Consider the following 21,191-nt stretch of genomic DNA (forward strand, 5'->3'; position numbering starts at 1 on the left):
GAAAACATTAAAAATAATTAAAAGAGGATATAATAATTTTCACACTATATATATTTGATTTAGAAAAAATCAAGTATAAAGAAGTGTAATAAAATGACTATGTATAATTATACATATATAAAATTATGCATAATTGTGTATGAGCAATTTTTTTACATTTTTCTAAACTTGTTTTTTTCTAAAACAATGCGAAAATTATTCCTTTAATTATTTTTCTATTATTATTTCTATACATTACTATTATTATTTCTATTACACTAAAAAGTAATTTCACAAAAAAAAGGATGTATAAACATATATGGACATATTTCATGTATATGATTATACATGTTTATGAATATTTATATTTATACATATTCATGTATGAAAAATTTTTTACCGGGATAATATATATATACTTTAAATTATTTCCGTTAAATATATGTAATTAATTTATTAGAATATTTACTTGAAAGATAAATAAAAATTCCGATGAATGTAATGATAATTTATTTAAACACTAGTTTTTTTTATGAGTGCGTGTTGAATGTGCCTGCGTGTGACGATGGTCGGGAGAGTAGCGATCCGGCGAAGTATCTCGGCGGATTTGCATCCAGATGAACGAATGTCAATGACGTGAGAGCAATAAAAGGCCATCGACCGTCGACCAATGAGAAAACGGAGCAACAGAAAATAAAATCTAAAGAGAGCAACGCGATAAGAGGCAATCGCAGCATCATTCGATGAGTGAAACCAATCGTTATGTATCGAGACAATTAATTACTAGAATTTCACTCACGATGATTTAATACCAACGCGTTTTTTGTCATTCGCTTTTATACAGCTTTTGATGCGTGACTGTTAATACGAATGACGATTAAAATTGAATAATGAAAATGAATGGACCGGACAAATAAAACTAAATTAATTGAATAGAGGAAATTGATTGAAATGATATCCTCTGCAATCGTATGTGTCATTTTGAAATAATTAACTTTATTGCATTATTGAAATAACGATGATGCTTACTGACATTCTACATTTCAAAAATTATATTATTATATTAATAATGAAAATCACTAATATCATAATTTTCAGATAAGAAATTAAATATATATTATAATTGTATTATGAATATACAGCAAGTAAGAGGTAAAGCTTGTAAAAATCTTAAGTGCTTAAGTGCTTAATTTATACAAATTCATATGGGAATATTTAAGCATTTAAGATCCAGTTTCGACCATTACAGGCTTTATCTCTTATTTATTGTATATTTACATTATATGATCTTCTTAAATCGTTTATTATTATCACTGATTATTTTATTACATTGTCTTAATAATAATTTTGAATAGAATTGATTGTTCTATGATAAAAAGTAAAGGGACTTGACATCTCCTACAAATATGATCGATTGTACAATCGATGCATAAATTAAGGACATTTTTAGAGAATCTCGTTATGCCGATGAATAAATAAAATTGAAGGACTTGCACCTGCTACAGATGTGATTCTTCTCCCATTTGACAGATAAATTTGTTCCTGAGTTGGGAATTGGGACTCAATTGTGATTGAATCGATCGCACTTGACAGATCTGGATGTGCGCGAGTTCGTCGATCGCGTTAATTTTGCGCGCCGTCGAGCTCACGAAATATCATCACCATAGTTGCAGGAAACTGCATGCGTTTCGGAATGTAACGTCCTCCTCGTAATATTGCCGCCATCGAAAATTGCGACTGTACGTCACGTTTCCCGACTCTCAGGACAAAGTTGAAACACGACGTATCAGCGCGATGTATTAACTCAAAGGCGAACGTGAAAGTGCTTTGCGCGCATTTGATGAATATTAAAACTGCGAACGACAGTTAAAACTCGACCGACGTAGAATCAACGTTCAGCTGCAACGAGTCTGCAACGTTATAAGACAAGGTTTTATAAAATTGTCACATCACGTCACACCATAAAATCATTCTTTAATTAAAATTGCGCGGAAATGACACGAGCATATATTTGCATCATACGAAGAAAAACGAATATCATTTTACTGTTTGTAATTACATTTTAATACATTTTAATGCAGTTCTTTGTCAACTTCGTGCAATGTACAATCGATATCACAAAGGAAATTGCTATGAAAATACTGAAACTTTATAATACCTTTGCAACAAACAGCGACATTTCTACTATTTTTAGAATGAAAAATATATTCTGCTAAAACGATTTCAAATATTATTAATTACCTTAAAATTAATATTTCTTGATATTCAATGCTGATTTCTATTTACCGAAGAAATTTTATTTGCAACGATTGTGTTTTTATTGTAATTAAAATACAATGATTTTTGTGTAAAATACAATTTAAAATTTCTATCAAAATACAAGTAAAAATACGTAATGATCCACCTGTTTTATCGTATATTCATTTTTATACGTGAACATTTCTACCAATTTAGAATCGGTTTTTCGTAACGAAATTTGCTCAATAGTTTTTAATCCATTCACTGGCAAAAACGTATAGAAATGATCTCTATTTTTATTCGCAAAAACAAAAACGTCTCGCGATATGTTTTTCGAGGTTTAAAACAAAGAAAATTAAATTTATCGATTTAATCGGTAATATATGAGTAGTATATTCGAACAAAATACATATTTTAGCTTTAAAGAATCGAAGAAATATTATTCTCGAAGCTCGCAAAATAGTTAAATAAGTATCCTATATTCTACCGCCACATAATATCAATTTTCTAAATGCTATTTTACGATACGAGTCGTATCCTTTGGCCAAAAGTAATACGAAGAGAGGGAATAAGGTAGGAAAGGTTTGTGACTTACACTTACGTTGGGCTCGCCCTCCGTCATGGTCCTCGAACTTCCGTCACGAACGGGCGTCTGCACTCACAAGGGAGAATAAAATCACTTTTCTCTCTCTTCACCTGTACCACTATTTCTTCCCTTACTCCCTTTCTCGCTCTCTTTCTCTTCTCTCTTTCTCTCCCTTTCTTTCTCTACAGTCCAAATTTTCACTACCGGCCGATTTTCCGTCGGTCGGCCCGAATTCAATGGCTCCAGTCCATTAATCACTGCTTAGCGGCTAGCACGGAGCGAAACCTGTATTTAATTTTTCACGCAATGTCGCTTTGTATTCAAATGGAACCGGATACGAAGTCGGGCCGGGGGTGGGAGGAGGACGCGAGAATATAGGAGAATAAAGGGAGATAGGACAGAGCGCGAAGGTGATCAGCGACCAGAGCCAGGTCAAAGTATTATTTCACGCGAAAATATGAAAGCAATATCAAGGATAGAATATATATTTTATATATACTATATATATATATATAATAAGCAAGAGTGAAATCTTCAGCTTGAATAAGAACGATATCCATCGTTTCTTTTTTACTCGCGATCTTCATTAAATACCGTTAAATTAAAGTTCGGGACTGGACATATCGATTGCGAGAAAATCTGTGTTCCATCTTTAATAAGCATAATTCGATAAATTTCTACGCCAACAGCGTTGTTCATTAATTAATGAATATTTTTTAATTAAAAAATAATTTATATCTACTAATTGAACACTTTTAGGTTACGTAAATTAATTCTTTAATCTTATTAGACAAATTAGTGAATTTTTCTTGAATATCTTTTCTGTTGAAAAAGTTGTCCAATTTTCTTCAGTTGCTTAACTTCATTATTATCTGATACAATAGAAGCATGTGTGGAGTGAAATGGACAAAGTGTCATCCATTAATGATGATTAAATATATATAATAATTATTTTAAAATTTAATCTCAGCTCTTGCACGGACTATACTTTTAATTGTAAGTTTTCATCTCGAAAATTTTATTTGCATTAGTATTGAATAAACTTAAAAGTATGCGAAAGTAAATAACAGGATAAAAATTATGTTTTATATATATTATGTGATATATACATAGAAATTTGAATAAAAAAAGATAACTATAATAAAATCTGTATTAAATTGTTATAATATGTATTATAGAAATATTAAAGTTTATTCAGATACCGTTTGATGAGGAATTTATTGATTTTCTATATATATATTGAATAAATTTTAAAAACGTGCCTAATTTGTAATATAAAGTAGAGACTTCCATACCAAAAATCTAATAAGTATTACATGATATTTCGATCTTCCATCGAAATTCGTATCTAATAAATTAATAATTTTATCCTTGATTAAATAAATTAAATTTTTAATTAAAGCATAATATTGATGAAAGTTGCAAACGATCATTATTATAATCAATGAATATTAGTACTTCCATTAAAAATAATAGAATAATAATGACAAAAATATTTAATTATTAGTAGCAATTATATTTCATGCGAACGTCAATAATAATTTCGTATGATAGAAATCGGTCAAACGAACCGTGGACTGCATTCAAGAATCGAGAATCATTTTCTATAAATAAATGCTTCGTTATATTTTCGCATTGCATTTAGAATCTGCCTTTTCGCACGCATCATTACTGATGCATCGTAATTCAATCTGGATAATGAATTAATTCGATATCCGCGCCATTGCCATTGATGAAAGCCATTGAGGGGGTGATACGAAAGTCTCGATGCCGCGTTGCTCTTTCAATTCGTTTTTTTGCCACGACTTTGACGAAGATATATTCCGCTTACGAACACGCCGCTTGTGCGTTCGATATTGACGTGACGAACTGTTTTGAAACTAAAAAAGAAGCGAAGAAAGGTGAAAAACATCCTATACAACCGCGCTATTCAAATCACTGCGACACAGCGCGATGTTTCGACGCATGCCTTTCCACGTTCTGAAATTGTATTTCGCATATGTGCAACACGCAGACTTTTTAACCTCACGACGACAGTAGAATTGAAATAAACCGCTGTGTTACGTATGATACATATTGTACACGTGGTACATTGTATAATATATGTCTCGGTTTTTGCGAAAGTTCAATAAATGAAGCGCAATTCTTTATATAATATAATTGAAGCTTTCTTTATAACACTTTATATATCATAATGAAGTATAGCCTTTTATTGCAGCATGCGAAAGGTGAAGGTAATAACAACTTTTTTTTACGTAACAAATAATTACGACCGTGAGAAGTAATAATCTGACCTTTCTAACATCGAAGATCCCACGATAAAAATAGATGTTCATCAAATCAATTTTTGCAAATTACGGATGATTAAATGTAGAGAATAGAAGAATTACGAGTACTATTCCGTTATTTTTTCTGTTACTTTTTGTAATAACAATTTGACAAGTCGCAATTTTTTATGATACATGTATAATGATAACTAAACGCTGAGGTGGGCTAAGGTTGGGAAAGTCACTTTGAAAAGTAATTTGTATCATTACGCATTTACTTACTGAAAAAAATAATTTGTAACGAATAACATTATCTCGTTACAAGTAATGACATAAAATGATGAATTACAAATGTCGAGCTAATTTTTTCGGTAACAAGTGACTTTTCTCGTTACAACTATCGATCGAGTGATTTTTCAATCCTAATGTTATTTATACAATCATAAAAAAACATTCGTCATTACCAAATCGTTATTAGGTATAAATGAGAAACGATAAGAAAGTGTTACAAGTAACTAGTAATTTCCATTCCCTGATTGTATGTTGAAATGTGCGAATTTATCAAAAAAGTTTGTTCTTTTATTAAGATTACGCAAACAGTTCATTAAAATTTCGCAAGTTACAAATTATCGATAATTACACGATTCAACAAAAAATGACTTTTTTATGAACGCCAGAACGCGAAGCTATTTCCTACATGTACTTTAGATGCTAAATATGTATCTGATAAATTGCTTAATAAATTGCGTCACAATTTTGAGAAATTTGCAAAAATTAAAATTATAAAATAGATTATTTTTATAGGGTTATTCTTATATTATAATTAATCGATATTTATCGTGAAGACGTTTTATTCCAAATAAAATTAAGTATGTTGTTAAAACTTTTAGCCTTTGAAAGGAATTTGTTGTTACCATTATGATTAATAAGATATTTACGATTAAATCCGAGTCTCACATTTCGGAAAAGCTGATTTATGAAAATTAAATTTATCTCAACAATTTCCTAAGTACAGCTTTTAATTATGTTTATTCAGACCTTTTTGTTGCACTATGTTATTAAAACCGATGATTTCTAACATAAAGTACAGACTTCATTGAGAAGTATATTACGTAGTGAAGAATTTTACAATAGTAGAAAAACTTTGTTGCGAAACTCTTTCTCGAGTTTAGCGCGAAAACGGATCTTGCTTCGCACAAAAAATTATCGTCACTCGTAATTCGATGAAAAGTCCGCCGACAGAGAGACTGCGATGTAATTTTCCATCGAGTATGCGTTCCACGATGAAGGCGTATTTCAATCACCGATGATCGGCCGCGTGACATATATTCGTTGCACCTGCAGCATGCGCGACAAAAAAGGCGGGCAGAAAGCGGCCCGAACTTTTCAAATTGAAATCCTGCTCCAGTTTCATCTATATTGTGTCAAACCTTCCACGTTTCCGCGAATGTAAGCGTGACAGTCTAGTGATTAATTCCATCTCCAGATCAATTCGCGGATTCGATGCTCGTTGGTCACGAAACATTCTTTCTCATTGTCCAATCGCGAAATTTCTGTCACTCTGAAAATAAGATAGATAGTACTTCTTCTTGAGATACAGTATTAATTTTTTCTGATGGAATGTCCGCTAACTGTGTGTTTGACAGCATAAGATACTTTAGTAGAAGCAATTAAACTCCAATCGCGTATCCTTTGGCTCAAACTTTTGGAAGCTAGAAATTATTTTTAACAGAAATTGAGTCGTGCATCTTGAAAATTCTGAATCTCGAATTGTCAGAGTATAATATCGTATATATTTTTTTTTTTCAAATTAATAACCAATATGTCGAAAGCGTAAAACGATAAGTTATTTAATGATTACAAAATAATTATAAATAATTGTGAATTTCCGCGAAATACTCCGCTAGCAATTATTACATCGGTTAATTACGTGCATTTTATCGGTTAAATCGTTTTAATCTTCGTGATCCCAAGTAGAAAGGTGACGTTTTAATGTCGTTCATTGACAGTAAAGATCATCAAAACATTATCAAGACATCATTTGACATCATCTTATTACTCGAGATGTCGTCATTACAATACACGTCCGACGAAAAAGACACGAGAGAACGTAAATCACATTTGGCGAAGAAAATCCGACCATCCATCCGTTGCCAGCCCTTTTTCGCCCTCTTACCCCTCTTCGGATCTCGAGTATTCTCTTCACGACTCGTTTCTCTCCGACGGTCCCGCGATATTTCATTCGCGGTCCTCCCTCGTTGTCCACTCGGGACCCGGGAGTGAGGTCGTGAGGTGTTGCTCAAGAGTAGGGTAGTCGAGAGTGCGCGTGTTCTCGTCCAGGTCTCTCCTCGGCGGTTAACCCGCGCATTGTTCGCAAGGAAGTAAATCGCTGCCGACGTACGCGCTTCGCCGTCCATTACGGCCGAATGACAAATATACAAAGTCCCGTACTCCCGTAGTCCACCGCCGGTGTACGGTGTACATACGTGGTCGAGATGTGGCCATTCGGTTCCGTGTATTCGGTGTGTACGAGCCTTCGCTCACGTAGCGTGCGCATACACGTCGTGAACACGCCGCAGTGATGTTACACGCGCAAACACATTTTAGATTAAGTAGCGGCGTTTAACGCTAAATCGACTGTCGGCATTTCGGTTAGTGAGTGGAAGTTACGTACAAGTTGACATACAAGCTGAACGCTCGACATCCTCGATTTTTCACATCCCGACGATTAATAATTTAGTATTATAATAAATGTACAAGTGTTGTGTATAAGTGTTAATCCATAAATCAGCCGAATAAAATGTTCATAAAAATGTATTACATCATCAAATATCATGCTTTTGATCACAGAATTTCTATGCTAATTGCGTTTCAAATATACAACATCTCCGTGCATTTCCATACAATTCATTAGGAAATACACGTTAAAGATAAACATCAGACCGATTAAAAATAAACATTGACCGGCAAATTGGCAACGCGATTTGCATTGCAATCAAGGAAGAAGAATGGAATATATTTCGATCGGCTTCTCGGATAAAAATTCGAACAAATATTCCGATTAGCTCGGCCGAATATAATATTTATTTAATACATTACATATATTAGAATAAGCAATAACTATTTTTCCATCATTCAATTAATTTAAATTTTATTTACAAAAAAAAATAACTATTAAATATTAATTGCACAAAATTAAACCATTCTAAGCATGCAAACTCAAGTGTCAAATTTTAACATGATTATAATAAATAGGTAAATAAATTAATTGATGCAAAGTATTATAATATAATTACAACGGATTAGAAGACATATGATATAATTGTTATTAATAAGCAAATGACCGATTATTGCAATATAAAATTGAATTTTGTATATTATTAACAGTAGTATTAACATTATTTATACGACCCATAAATTTGTTTTAATTACATATCATACACAAATTGCAAGTAGAATTGTTATAGAAAGTGATAATAGAAATCAAATATCATATTCCATTTTCACTATATGAAATAACGAAATAATTTGCTGATAAATAGCGGTATTAGATGAAATCGTAAAGTGATATTATCTAACAATGAAATGCAATGTGGTCTAATTTAAAATAATTATTTTACAAATAAATTGATATATATATATATATATATAAAACATAATCCGTTATAATTTAGTTTCTCTGTTTAGTTTCTCATCGTATAACAAACCATTGTTTGATCCGTTTCAACGAATAATACTTTACTAACTTTACTATTAAATCGTTTACAAATGACATTTATTAATTATTAACTGTTTGTACAAACGCGTTTAATAAGTATATTTTAGTGATAAATGTACTGTATAATTACAGTCTCTCGAACAGATATAAACTTCTACAATAAAACGCAATCGCTTTAGTACTTAAAACAATTCTCAATAAAAATTGCTTATTTTATTAAATAATATGTGAAATAAAATACATAAAGATGTTTAAAAATGTAAAATATTCATTTAATTTTAGCTTAATTTCCGTTCTGTTTCTTACAATTATTCTTATTTTCCCAAGAGATTAATACGATATAATTCATCTTTTAATTAATTTTATCTCAACTGCACCGTTATATTCTTCCTTATTGATTCACAAATCGTTCCTATTTTGTATTTATACATTAATCCTGATATATATTTTATCTTGTAATTGTTTATTTAATTGTAACAGTTTTGATTATTTCTACAGTATCTACAAATGCACATGCAGACAATGCACGTACGATAATAAGAGATGAGTTTGCGATAAATATAGCTCCAATTGAAATGTATCAAGAAACATGATATTGACGAACGGTGATCTAGTTTTGTTAGTAGCGTAGATCATGCAGTTTAATAAGTAATATCCAATCTCGCGCGCGCAATAATAATAATTGTGCATTGTTACCAAATAAATTATAATCCTGATGCATTTGTAATAAACAAATAATTTACATTTACATCAAGCTAGTGTACAGTCATCGATATCTAATTTAAAATGCAATGTAAAATAAAGTTCACCACATAGTTTGTTCAATAATCTAATTTACGTAGTAAATGTTTTTACGTAATTGCTGATTATAGGATTTATTATTGAATAGAAGTAAGAGAAGATAATTTTTCACTAAATTTAAAAAGATCGTATTTATATTAGTAATACATATATAATTAAATATACGTATATAATTAAATATATGTATATGACTTTGTAATAGATGATTAAGAATTGTTTTACAAATACTTTGTAGTCTGCGATATATTATCTGTAAGTGTTGCGATATTTCTTCTAGTATTTTAGAATTCTGTTCTTATCTCAGATCCATGGCATAGTTCCAATTGTGTTTTCGCAATCAGGATGTACGTCAATGCATACGCGCCATTAAAATAAGGCCAACCGTTTACTAATTCTTCAATTGCATTCAGTTTTCGTGGCGTTGCCTTGACTTATCTTAGTATGTCCCACATTTTCAAGAACATATAATTCCGTGGCATTAATGCACTGGCCGTGAAAAAGAGAAACGATTTATCCGCGTCAGACATATGGAGACAAGATATACAGTATGTATATCGAAAGTTTGACCTTTTCTCAAGCATTGCATTCCCACCTTTGTGCTCACTTTATCGTATATCAATTTGAAAAAAAAAACCCTTCACGACGATCCTACAATCGGAACCGGTTGGCCTTCAGTGTGTAAAATTACGTTTAAAAATAAAATATTTTGTCGTGTCAAAGGAAGACTTTTCTCTTGTAAACAGAAATCAGTTTATTACATGACAAAATATAAATGAATGAATATGAACGAATATAATAACAGAGGATTAAATAAATATAAAATTGAAATAAAAAATAGGAAAGTAGCTTTTTAAAAATAGAAAATTTTGATAGAAATTTTTATTTTATTTCTCCTTTTTCTTTCAATACTAATAATGATTATGTTAACTATAATAGTGTAATTCATATTACACCAACTTTTGATAAGAATTCTAATTATCTTCTGAATTTGAAATCTAAGCCTTTTTAATTATGAGATTAGCAAATTCAAAATGCCATGAAAATTATTACTATTTCTTCAGACGTATTATAAAATAAATGCGCGATCAGCATAAACATAATTATTTTGTAAAATATTCTGTTATTAAGATGAAAGTTAAGATGAAATTATAATAGAATAGATTAATGTGTGTGTGTGTGTGTGTTTGGTTTGTGTAACATGATATACTTTAATAAAAGCGTCAAATTGTCAAATAGCAATAAATTTATAAGTATTACTTATAAGTATTATAGTTAGATAACTTTTATTTTCCACTGAATGTCAATATTGTAGAATTTGTATAATACATTAATTTGTACATTAGTTCTAAATCTAATTTACTGACTCGATTGTAATGTACTTGATTGATTGTACTATACTTTTTCCGCGACTAATCTGGGTGATGAATTAATTCGAAATAAAGCGATGCTCGAAGCACATTGAAAAGAGAAAGCATAACATCGAAATCGTAATCGATTTCACTGCGTCTAATTATTTGGAGCCACGTGTAGTCGCGTACGTGATTCGTTTTCACATCTCCAGACGTCGCAGTATCACTAAGAATTATTATGCATCGAGTGTATCACACTAAATACACGTATAGATTTGTTTATAGATTTAAATTTATTTAAAAAAAAAAAGTAACAATTTGATAGAATCAAAATACGAATTACATATTATGGACTTTTTAATAAATTTTAATATGAACTTATAAATATTCCCTGTGGACATGACAACGTAAATACATAGTAAAAACAATGGATCTTATATTCACATCTTATCGATAAATGCACGCATTTATTTCTACAGCATATGCAATGTAAACTATATGCTAAATGCGCACATTTATCGATAAAAGTGTAGTATAAAAATATGGACTAATGTCACGAATGTAATTATGTTTTATAATAATACGGATATATGTATAATATAGATATATTGGAAAAAAGGAAAATTTGAAAGTTCTATCTGAGCTCTATATTTTTATATTATATATACGTATATATATTGCAGTAATTGAATTAATTTTTGTTTAATATCATTTATATTTAATATCTTTTAAACAATTTTTAAAAGATATTAAACTATAGGACAGCACGTACATGTAAGAACACAACTAATAGAAAATGAATGCTTATGGTCTAGTTGGATCTTAAATGTTCTTGTATAATTTTGTATGAATTTATATACTACATATGTAGTCCTTTAAACTGCGCGCCGAAATAATTTTTCAGTCTTGAAACGCAAACTCTAACCTACTAAACTACTGCAGTAATATCACGGATTAAATTGATTAGTAATTTAACAATTCGAGGCTTTTACGTACCTTAAAACGATCTTAATAATGCTAAATGACATGTTTAGCAAAATTTAAAAGAATTGTCTGTTTTTAAAATTTCTGTTTTTATAGCATATCATTTATACTATATACATTTTTTATACACAGTTTATGAATTTATCTTTGCTTGCAATTAAATCAAATTACATTAAAGTCAGAAAAATTTATTATTAATATGATAAAAATGAAATGCAAAATAATTCTATAATAAAAAGTTTTAGAATTTTTAAAGAAATTATTATTGGGGGGGGGGCGGGGAGAATATATAATAACCGCGCGATAATTATTTATTGTGATTATCTAAAATGTCGCTACGTCATTAATTTATTATGTTATAAAGTTATAACTGCCACGAAAACATTTTATACTTCGTATACGTCACAAAAGAAATCTCTGCTGTTGTAATACATGAGACTGTAATTTCATGTGTACCAACTTTCAACCACACTTTACATTGTTATAACTTCTCATATACCGTGATTGCTGCAAAAATTGCTGCCATGTTTGCAATCTCCTTTTAAGAACATTTTTATATGCTCATACAAAGTGTTCATTATCGATTTTCGTTTTTAGATAAATGCAGAAAAATAAATTTCTCAACGTCAAGAGGGAAAAGGAAAATTTTTAATCATCATTTACAACATTTTGCATTTTTATTACTTGCGTAAGACTTAATGGAATTTTACAACTAGAATTTTAATCAGCTTGAAAAGAATTACGACGCAAATTATAACGCTAACTGGCGAAGAGTTAACGCTTTCTTTAATTCAATATTTAACGTCGGTTCAATTAGCTTAACTTCATTTCGCGATTATTTCTCAATACTAGTCTGAAAACCATTAAACTGATATTCAGCTTGCATATTTAATGTACTTTTGCAGTCTCCCGTTGCTCTATTACGCTCGTAATTTGATACCTACATAGATTGAAACTGACTCGACAAAGCTCGGCGAAATTTTGTAAATTGGTACGGTCCACTAGGATTCCCATGGCGATTGTAGTAGCAATAGTGTTTCGTACTTCAATCGAAATAACATATCCCCCGCGCGCTTGAACGCGAATCAAAGTGAATTTACCGGCACGGATTTGCTTCCCCACGTTTGGCGATAGAGCTCTTTATTTATTTATGTCTCGACAATTTTACAAACGCGCGACATGCCCGGTGATGAGTTCGTGCAAACATTTCACGAGACGTGATCTCGTGTAAAATTTTGTTGCCGCTCCTCTTCGCTTAACTCGTTTATCGGCGGGCTAGCGCGCGCTGTATCTCGTAACTCGTCCGTTACGAAGTTAAATTTACTCATAGCAAATGTGATGGAGAATGGTTATGCTAATATCGCTGAATTCAGTAGTGTCGCATCACTTCCGTATGCTCTCGCAAACGCGCTCACTCTCACCGAGACACACATCATAAATTTTTTAAATAGAAGCGGAGACGTTCTGTTTAAGAGAGTTGCTTTATAACGAGAAACACCTTTTAATTCAAACACCTTATCTCTATTCTGAAATTTACATCTTGTTAAATAACTCGGCAATAAAGCTCGAAATGATAAAACATATTTGTACGAAAGAAAACAAATCTCTAGCAAATAATGTATATTTCTGTATAATAACAAACAACGCATACGTGCTCCGTTTTTAGCGTGCAATTTCAGGTAAATCGCTTTAACTAAAATGATCCCATCTGCACTCAAAGTTCTATTGTTAAACAACTCGGTAATGTAATTTGAGATGGTGAAAAGTTTCCTATAAAAGGATATTTCTATTCAGTACACAAGTGCAAACTTCATAAGGAAGGAAATACGCTCTAAAAAATATTTTAGAAAAAATTGTCGACAGAGAAAATTGCTTTATCTAACGAATATTTAATTCGAAAACTACACATTCCTTTTGTTACATAACTCGATAATGAAACGTGAGATAATGAAACATGTTTTCATGATGGAAATTTCTATTTAAGAGTCACAAGTGCGACTTTTGTTTGAAAAACGATGCAAATTTGCTCCAAAAACGAGTTAAGAGGAACTGTGTGTTACAATCACTTTAATGGAATTCCAGTTGAGTTTTATATCTCTTAAGTTTCTCATTGTCAAATAGAAACAGTAATACAGTTCAAAATAATTAAAAACGTTATCTAGCTTTTTTTCAGGAACAATATATGTTTTATACAGAGGTACTATTTTATGTTTGTACAAAGATAATTCTTCTGTTATTATTACAGTTTGTAATCACATTATGGGGGTGGTTGCGTTTAAATCAAAACCACTGCGTTGAGTGATGAACGTTATGTCGTGTAACGTAATCTTTCACTCTTGTCACGTAATTAGCATATTAAATTTTGCTAAACGTGACATAAATTTTGATACAATAAAACAATAATGTCTCTTTTTCACAGATCTTTCAAGATTCTATCAATATTCGACGCTCGAGATCCATATTTAATTTATTGAACTTTTCAAACAGAGCTTTAACAAGATAAATATAGCTAAATCAAAATTAAATTATCGAATACTTAATTATTTTTCCATTTAAATTTATAGAATTCAAAACTAGTCGAAGCAGTCAATAATCAGGAATATTTTGTAGCAAGAGAAATATAATTAATTGTTACAATCACATTGAACTACTTATTTATTCGTATCATGGAAAATAATTGGAATCCTTATGAAATTTTAAAATTCACTCATATTTGAAATATCATTTAACTTTAGTATCGTAAAGCACAACGTACGATTAATATATGTATAAAAGTATTTCATTTCTAAATTACAAAGATGAAACGGTACACTAATTAGATGATACAAAAATAAGTAGTAAAGTTTCTGTCAAATAAATTAACCGGCCGTCACATTTATCATTTTCCATTAGAATATTCAACAAGAAAACATTACCGAAATGTCGCCAGATGCCACGTTGAAAATCGCCTTGCTCATTCTGATCACAAATTCCAAAAAACGCACTGATCCAATCTCTAAGACGTCGAGAGGAACACTCCGACCTCTCAGCTACATCTGAATACACGCTCGGACAGAATCCTCGATCCTGATGCCGGGATTCCCCGCCCAGTCTGTTCTCGTCACAACTTTCTCGGAGTAGAAGAACGAGAACCGGCTACGGGCGAATCATCGATTAATGGTCGATCCCCGTTAAAAAAGGCAGCCAATCGTTTTTCGATGATCGACACACAGATTTCCTCGCTGTCGTAAAAATAGGAAGGAAACACCCAGGAAAGGATCCTACCAGCGCGGCGCGGCGCGGCAACGAAATCCGGATACCAGTCCTTAGATAGGAAGAAGCAGCCTCCGCTTGCAGAATAGAACACCTCACCGATCTGGAGCAAGGATCGACCCAACGATCCTCGCGATCACTTCGTACACAAAAACTCCTCTGTCACACCGGTCTAAGCGACGACTTTCCGCGAACGGAGCCAACGAACGGAAACACCGGAGCAGAGACCAGCAACCTTCGACGGTCGACGGCGTACTGACGAGAAGCAGCCAACCGCTTTAGGTCGGGAGCTCGTCTACGTTACCGACGCAGGCGTCCTTGATGCAACGAGCTGGGGGGATCAGGTGGGTGCGGATCAGTGTGTCCGCCAGATAGCATGGAACCCCCGACGAGGAACAAGAGGAACAAGAAGAGAAAGAGAGAGAGAGAGATAGGGAGGGGGAGGAGGGAGAGAGAGAAGACAGGGCAGCATAGCACAAACTCATCGGTTGTGTAGATACCTGTTGAATGCACTTGCCCAGGGTGGGAGGAAATGCTGCTGCCGCGGCGGGTCGGAGAAATTCACCGGTGCGGTGCCGCCGCCACCGCTGCATCGAACCGGCGAAAGGATCCTCGAAACAAACGATCATGGTCGATCGGAGATTCGAAAACCATCCCGCATCCTCGGCATCTCGCGCTGCCTCTCGTCTGCTGAATTTACCTGCGGAATTGCGACCGCTCGTAGTCATATGCATGGTCTACAATGGGCAATAGCAATAGTGGATTAAGAAGTAGGCGTAGAAATCGACCAATCATAGTTGAATGTGAGAAAAATAATCAACTATGATTGGCCGATTTCTACGCCTACTCTTTAACCAATTACTGTTACTGCCCATCGTAGACTATACGTTATACAAACTCGTCGAAATGAAACGTAATAAATGACAAACAGGGAACTCTATGGCCGATTGCGGAAATATGATCTTTCCGCTCGATTTATCAAGATAACCAATCAAGAAGGATTAAATTATTTTATGATATGATCTGGAATACTTTGGAATGCTATCGCTATTGAGTAATACTATAATTTGGTATAATGATTATTGATTGATTGCATTGTGCGTTTGAGTTATTCAGATTGGTAGAAGAATTGAAAAGAATGTAAAAATTATCCCGATTATCAGTTCCAAAATATCTTTTAAACACGAAATAGTTTATATATTTGTTACAACACATTTCTTTATTAAGAACGTATTACATGTATTTTTTAACGAAATGAAAAAATTACAGATTTTTCTATAGTATATTGGTGAAAATAATACAAAGAGTTTAGCAACGATTTAAAATCTGAATTGTTTTAATAAAAAGTAGTTGTTTTAAAAAATAATTAAGATATAAAATAAGAAAATTTTTATTTATATAAAATATTTTTATTTATGTAAAATTGTATCGTTAAATATAAATATTGATTTTATTGAACTTTTTCATGTGTATGTAATAGGGGAGACTGGGGTCAGTTGATCCTATAAGGGTAAGTAGAATAATCAAGGCTACATTAAAAACAAAACATGCGAAACACGCGTAAACGTGTCTGAGCACAGAAATACTTACTTAAATTGTAGACTTAAATTGTAGACATAAGTAATGCACAAGCTTTCACGTATAACAATTTATTGCCGTCTCTTGGAGACATGGCAATAAGTTGCCAAGCACATCTATGATAGAAATTATGCCACATTAAAAAATTGTACACCTAAATATTTTGATTCTTAAAATTTTTGTTTTACAATCGTATATGATTGTCTGAAATATATGATTTCTGCTTAGATAGTAAGTGTAGTTCTTACTTAATAAAGTCAAACAGATTTTTTTTGTTTATGTACCTTTGTTATCGTATATTGTCAATATTTAAAAAAAATAAACAAATGGGGATAGTAGACTAACAATAGCATGGACCTATATGACTCATTTAATGACGACTCTTATAGTACTTACTCAAAATTTTATTCCTTTAAAGAGATTTTCCTTAGTGATAAATATTAAAAGTTTAGTTCCCTTATGTCCAATCTCTCGAAAACTAGGCTCATTTGACGTGTTTTTGCACGAAATGGACAAATTTTGCAAAAAAAAGCAAAAAATTGTTTTGTCCTGCGAAGCGATGTTTATGTTTACAATATTTTTATAAAAATTTTATTAATATGTAGCTTAAAATACATTAATCTTTATTTTAATCGAATTATAGCTAAAGTCCGGAGTTAGTTGAATCAGATAGAACACATTAGAAAAATGCATTTTTTTTCATATTAGTTATCAGTTTCTCTTTATTATTAAAATATTGTTAGGTAATCAAATGTATGTAGTAACTGATATAGAATTCATTTTTTTCGTTAAGTCTTTCTTAATTTCATCTGTAAAAATTCGAAACTGAAAAATGAGTCTATTAGCTCTGGTCTCTTCTATTTATTTTGTACACAAAGTATAAATTTCCAATTTCAGCCACTTTTTAAAGAGACTGTACACCTGATACATCTTTAATTTAATAACAATAATAAACTTGATATATTCACAATTAAATAAATATCGTTTAGCATGTACACACGTAACACAATGATGTTCAAAATATCAAAAATATATACTTTTATTTCTATTCTGAAAACTATCTATGATTATTTCAACTATCTATGATTATTTGGACTATTAAAAGTCTGCAAAAGAAAAAATAATATATATAATTTGTGTCTACATAATCTCAGCTAAAAGATAAACGCCTCTATAGAGAATATTCAAAACATAAAGTAAAGAAACCGCTCTCAATGTTTAATTCTATTATCAAAATGCAGCATGTGCGAAAGTTGTCAATCGATTTCGTATTGCGATTCTATTGCTGTAACGGATTTGATGTAAACCGAAAGAATTTTCACAGGTCAACTCCAGAGTCTGGGGAATTAATGCGAAACTGTCACGCAGCTGTCAACGACAAGATTCGAAACCGCTCTTCGATACAACGTCACTTTCGCGTCACGACATTCAAGAAGAAACAGCCCTAGGAAACGGTTAAAAGCCTCGAAATTACATTCGTCGGGAATAGGAAATTATACGTTATTCATCGAATTGAAACTCGTGATTACGACCGATTTTCCCGCAAGACATGACGAGTAGCTGAAAAAGAGAATTAACGTAGTCAGGATGCGAGGGATTCGGCACGAGAATTCGAATTCGTGAATTTACTCTCGTGCCTGACAAGAAGAAATCAAATTGCAATGTCGCGATTCAATGGAAGCAGAAGTTTTCCATTCATATAAATAATTAAAATTGATGGACACGTTCCAGGAATCCAGGAATTCGGATAGCTGGCGTGTATATAACAGCGTAATTTCAGCGAAACTTTATCACGCTCTTGTTACACGAGAACGCGCGATTCCACCAGCGAGGTGACCGCATTTCGGTATCACATGCCTTGAACGAGATACGGCTTCGTCAAGAGGAAGGATCGATACTTGTATTCGACATTGAATCCTTCCTGCAACTACAGCTTTGCTGACACCAAAAGGATCCTCGTTGCGCTAATGTGTCAAACTATAATATTTTTCTTACTTACATTAATATTCACGTTAGCACTCGGAGAATAGGAAAATTAAGAGGAATTAAAAGAGGTAATCAGAACGAGAAAGCTACAATTACTACACAAAAGGAACAGTTTTAATAGAAAGTATCTAAAAATTTAGCTAGATATAGAAAATAATTTTGTTGAACTATCAAAAGAATTGTAATAGACGCTCATCTTGCGAAAAATTTTGATTGAAACATTCTAGCATCATCTTGAGTGTCTTGTATAATTATTTTGATGATACAGTAAATCATTTTCAGATTTGTAGTCAGCTAAATTTTTAGATATTTCAGCAAAACGTTTTTCAGCAAACCGTTCTTTTCGTATAACAGTGCAGTTCCAGAGACATTTGAAGCATTGAATTACGTAGATGTAGGCTATTATGCTAATTGGATCCGTTTTTTTTTCAAGACTATTATCTTTTTTTAAATAGATAACAATCTATACATATAGTTTTTTTAATCTATAATTTTTTTAATATAATAAATAACATTAATTAAAAGGGGAATCTATAACAAAATGAAAAAAAAAATCACTTTGTTTACTTCCTTTTTAAATAAGCTCAATTCTTTTTATACAATGTTTATCTGTATCACAAGTTTCCTCCCCTACAGGATTCTTCGTGTATAGTAAGAAATTTAAAAAATGTTAATATTAAATGTGAAGAAGTTCCATGTAATAAGAGATAAAAAGATTTCAAGAGTTATAATTCACAATATTCTGCATATTTCGAATTTTGCGTCGTCTAGTGCTCGACGAGAAAATTACTGCGTCCTCTCTTCTGGCGGAGTTGTTGGAATGGCGGCAAAATTATACGGTAAGATCGGCGGAAGTGCAAAGTAAGGACGATGGCAGGTAGTTCCGTTAAAATTTTCAAAATTACGCTCTGCGTTAGCCACTTTCCGGGGAGCGCGCGCAACGTCTGCAGTAATCGACATAGTTACGGCGAGGGGCATTAATTTTATAAAAGCCGGCATTGTTAAACAGTGATTTGCACAACTAAATACACTCATTATTCGGGGCTCGCCCGTCTGCGTACTTAACTGATAATTTGAATCGCAGCAAAGTCAGCGGTACTTCTTCTCATTTATATTTCACGTTAAATTATATAATTTTTGAGACGTTTGCTATGAACAATTACAAATATTCAAAGTTTGATATTGTCTTTTTATTATATTTGCGAATATGTATCATTCGTATCGTTTATTAAATATTTTAAATTAACAGTTTAGAATGAAACATTTACATCAATAGTAATAATTAAATAATTAATAATTAGTAATTATTAACCATTAATAATTAGTATATTTTGAAGAAATAAGATATGCTAAAATTGATCTATAGTTAAATAAAAAAAATAATAATATTACTTGATTATAACGCCCCATAGAAAATTTTACAAAAGCGATAATATTCAAAGGATTGCAAACAATTTTAAATGTAGAATTAAACGGTTATTTTGTCAGTGTGCGTGTATTTTTTAATTAATACTTTTTTACGATTTCTATCGTTTGCAATCTCGTGCTGCAACAAATTTAGCACTAAACTATATAATTATAAAATTATTATTATAGTAAGATACGTGTGTATAAAAGTAATTTTTATTGTTACATTTCATGGAAATGACTTTGAGCAAGTAGATTGACTATTCCGATTTACAACGCTCGTAATCGCAAAACAGAAATAAATAGCTTATACGTGTGTTTGATATGATCTCGCAATATGAACAGACTTTGGGAAAAAAACCCGGAAATCGAAAATAAGAATCACATATAGTTACCTCCGATAAGATATTGCCCATAAATAACGTACATACGCGTATGTACGATAAATTTCTCTCTGAATGCTGCAGTTTTGCGATTAGATAAATTAGTTAAGCTGAACGCTACTTTATAAAAATTATATGAAATATTATGCACAGAGCATCCCAAACTTCGACAAGACGTAACGGGATTTTTAATCAATCTGTTATGTTTTCCGATAAATATCGAGGAAATAATATTTTTGAAATTATACACGATTGGAAATGAAAGAAATTTTGATAACTAAATTTCAACAACGTTAATAATGAAATATTAATTTTCATTTAATTTTCAGTTCAATTTTATTTTAACATGTTTATATTTACAAGATTATTGACAAAAACATTAATTTAAAATGGAAAATAAATATAGCATAGTTATTATTAATATAATTTTATTATGGTTATTTCTTCAAGATAATTATAAATGTGATTATTATAATTATTTGTTATTATATTTGTTGTTATTTTAATAATCAAAAAATCATTGATTTAATATTACGTCCTATTTATTTGTCATATTTATTAATGAAGAAAGATTCCTTCCTAATTAGTATTTATTTTCTTATTTTTTATGCTTAAATGCTTACGAATTAACAAAACTCTTATGATTTTTATAAAAAATACTAA

At 31.6% G+C, this 21,191-nt stretch overlaps 1 protein-coding gene across 9 annotated transcripts in view; it reads right to left on the reverse strand.

Annotated features, from left to right (window-relative positions):
- LOC105153659 (A-type potassium channel modulatory protein DPP6) overlaps window positions 1-21,191 on the reverse strand; it is a 635,032-nt gene that overhangs the window by 583,413 nt on the left and 30,428 nt on the right. For 2 of the 9 annotated variants that reach the window (XM_087408061.1, XM_087408065.1), the window contains exons 1-2: window positions 14,838-15,467; window positions 2,813-3,088 (exon numbers count right to left, since the gene is read on the reverse strand). The exons of 2 other annotated variants lie outside the window; for them this stretch is intronic. In XM_087408061.1, coding sequence (XP_087264187.1) covers window positions 2,813-2,839 — 27 coding nt within the window. In that variant the 5' untranslated portion in view covers window positions 2,840-3,088; window positions 14,838-15,467. Of the gene's footprint in view, window positions 1-2,812; window positions 3,089-14,837; window positions 15,468-21,191 lie in introns of those variants that run through there. 5 more of the 9 variants (XM_087408062.1, XM_087408063.1, XM_087408066.1 and 2 more) reach the window with 5 other exon arrangements.

Source organism: Acromyrmex echinatior, chromosome 7, assembly GCF_024713525.1.
Source record: "Acromyrmex echinatior isolate Ae372 chromosome 7, ASM2471352v2, whole genome shotgun sequence".
NCBI classification, from domain to species: Eukaryota; Metazoa; Arthropoda; class Insecta; order Hymenoptera; family Formicidae; genus Acromyrmex; species Acromyrmex echinatior.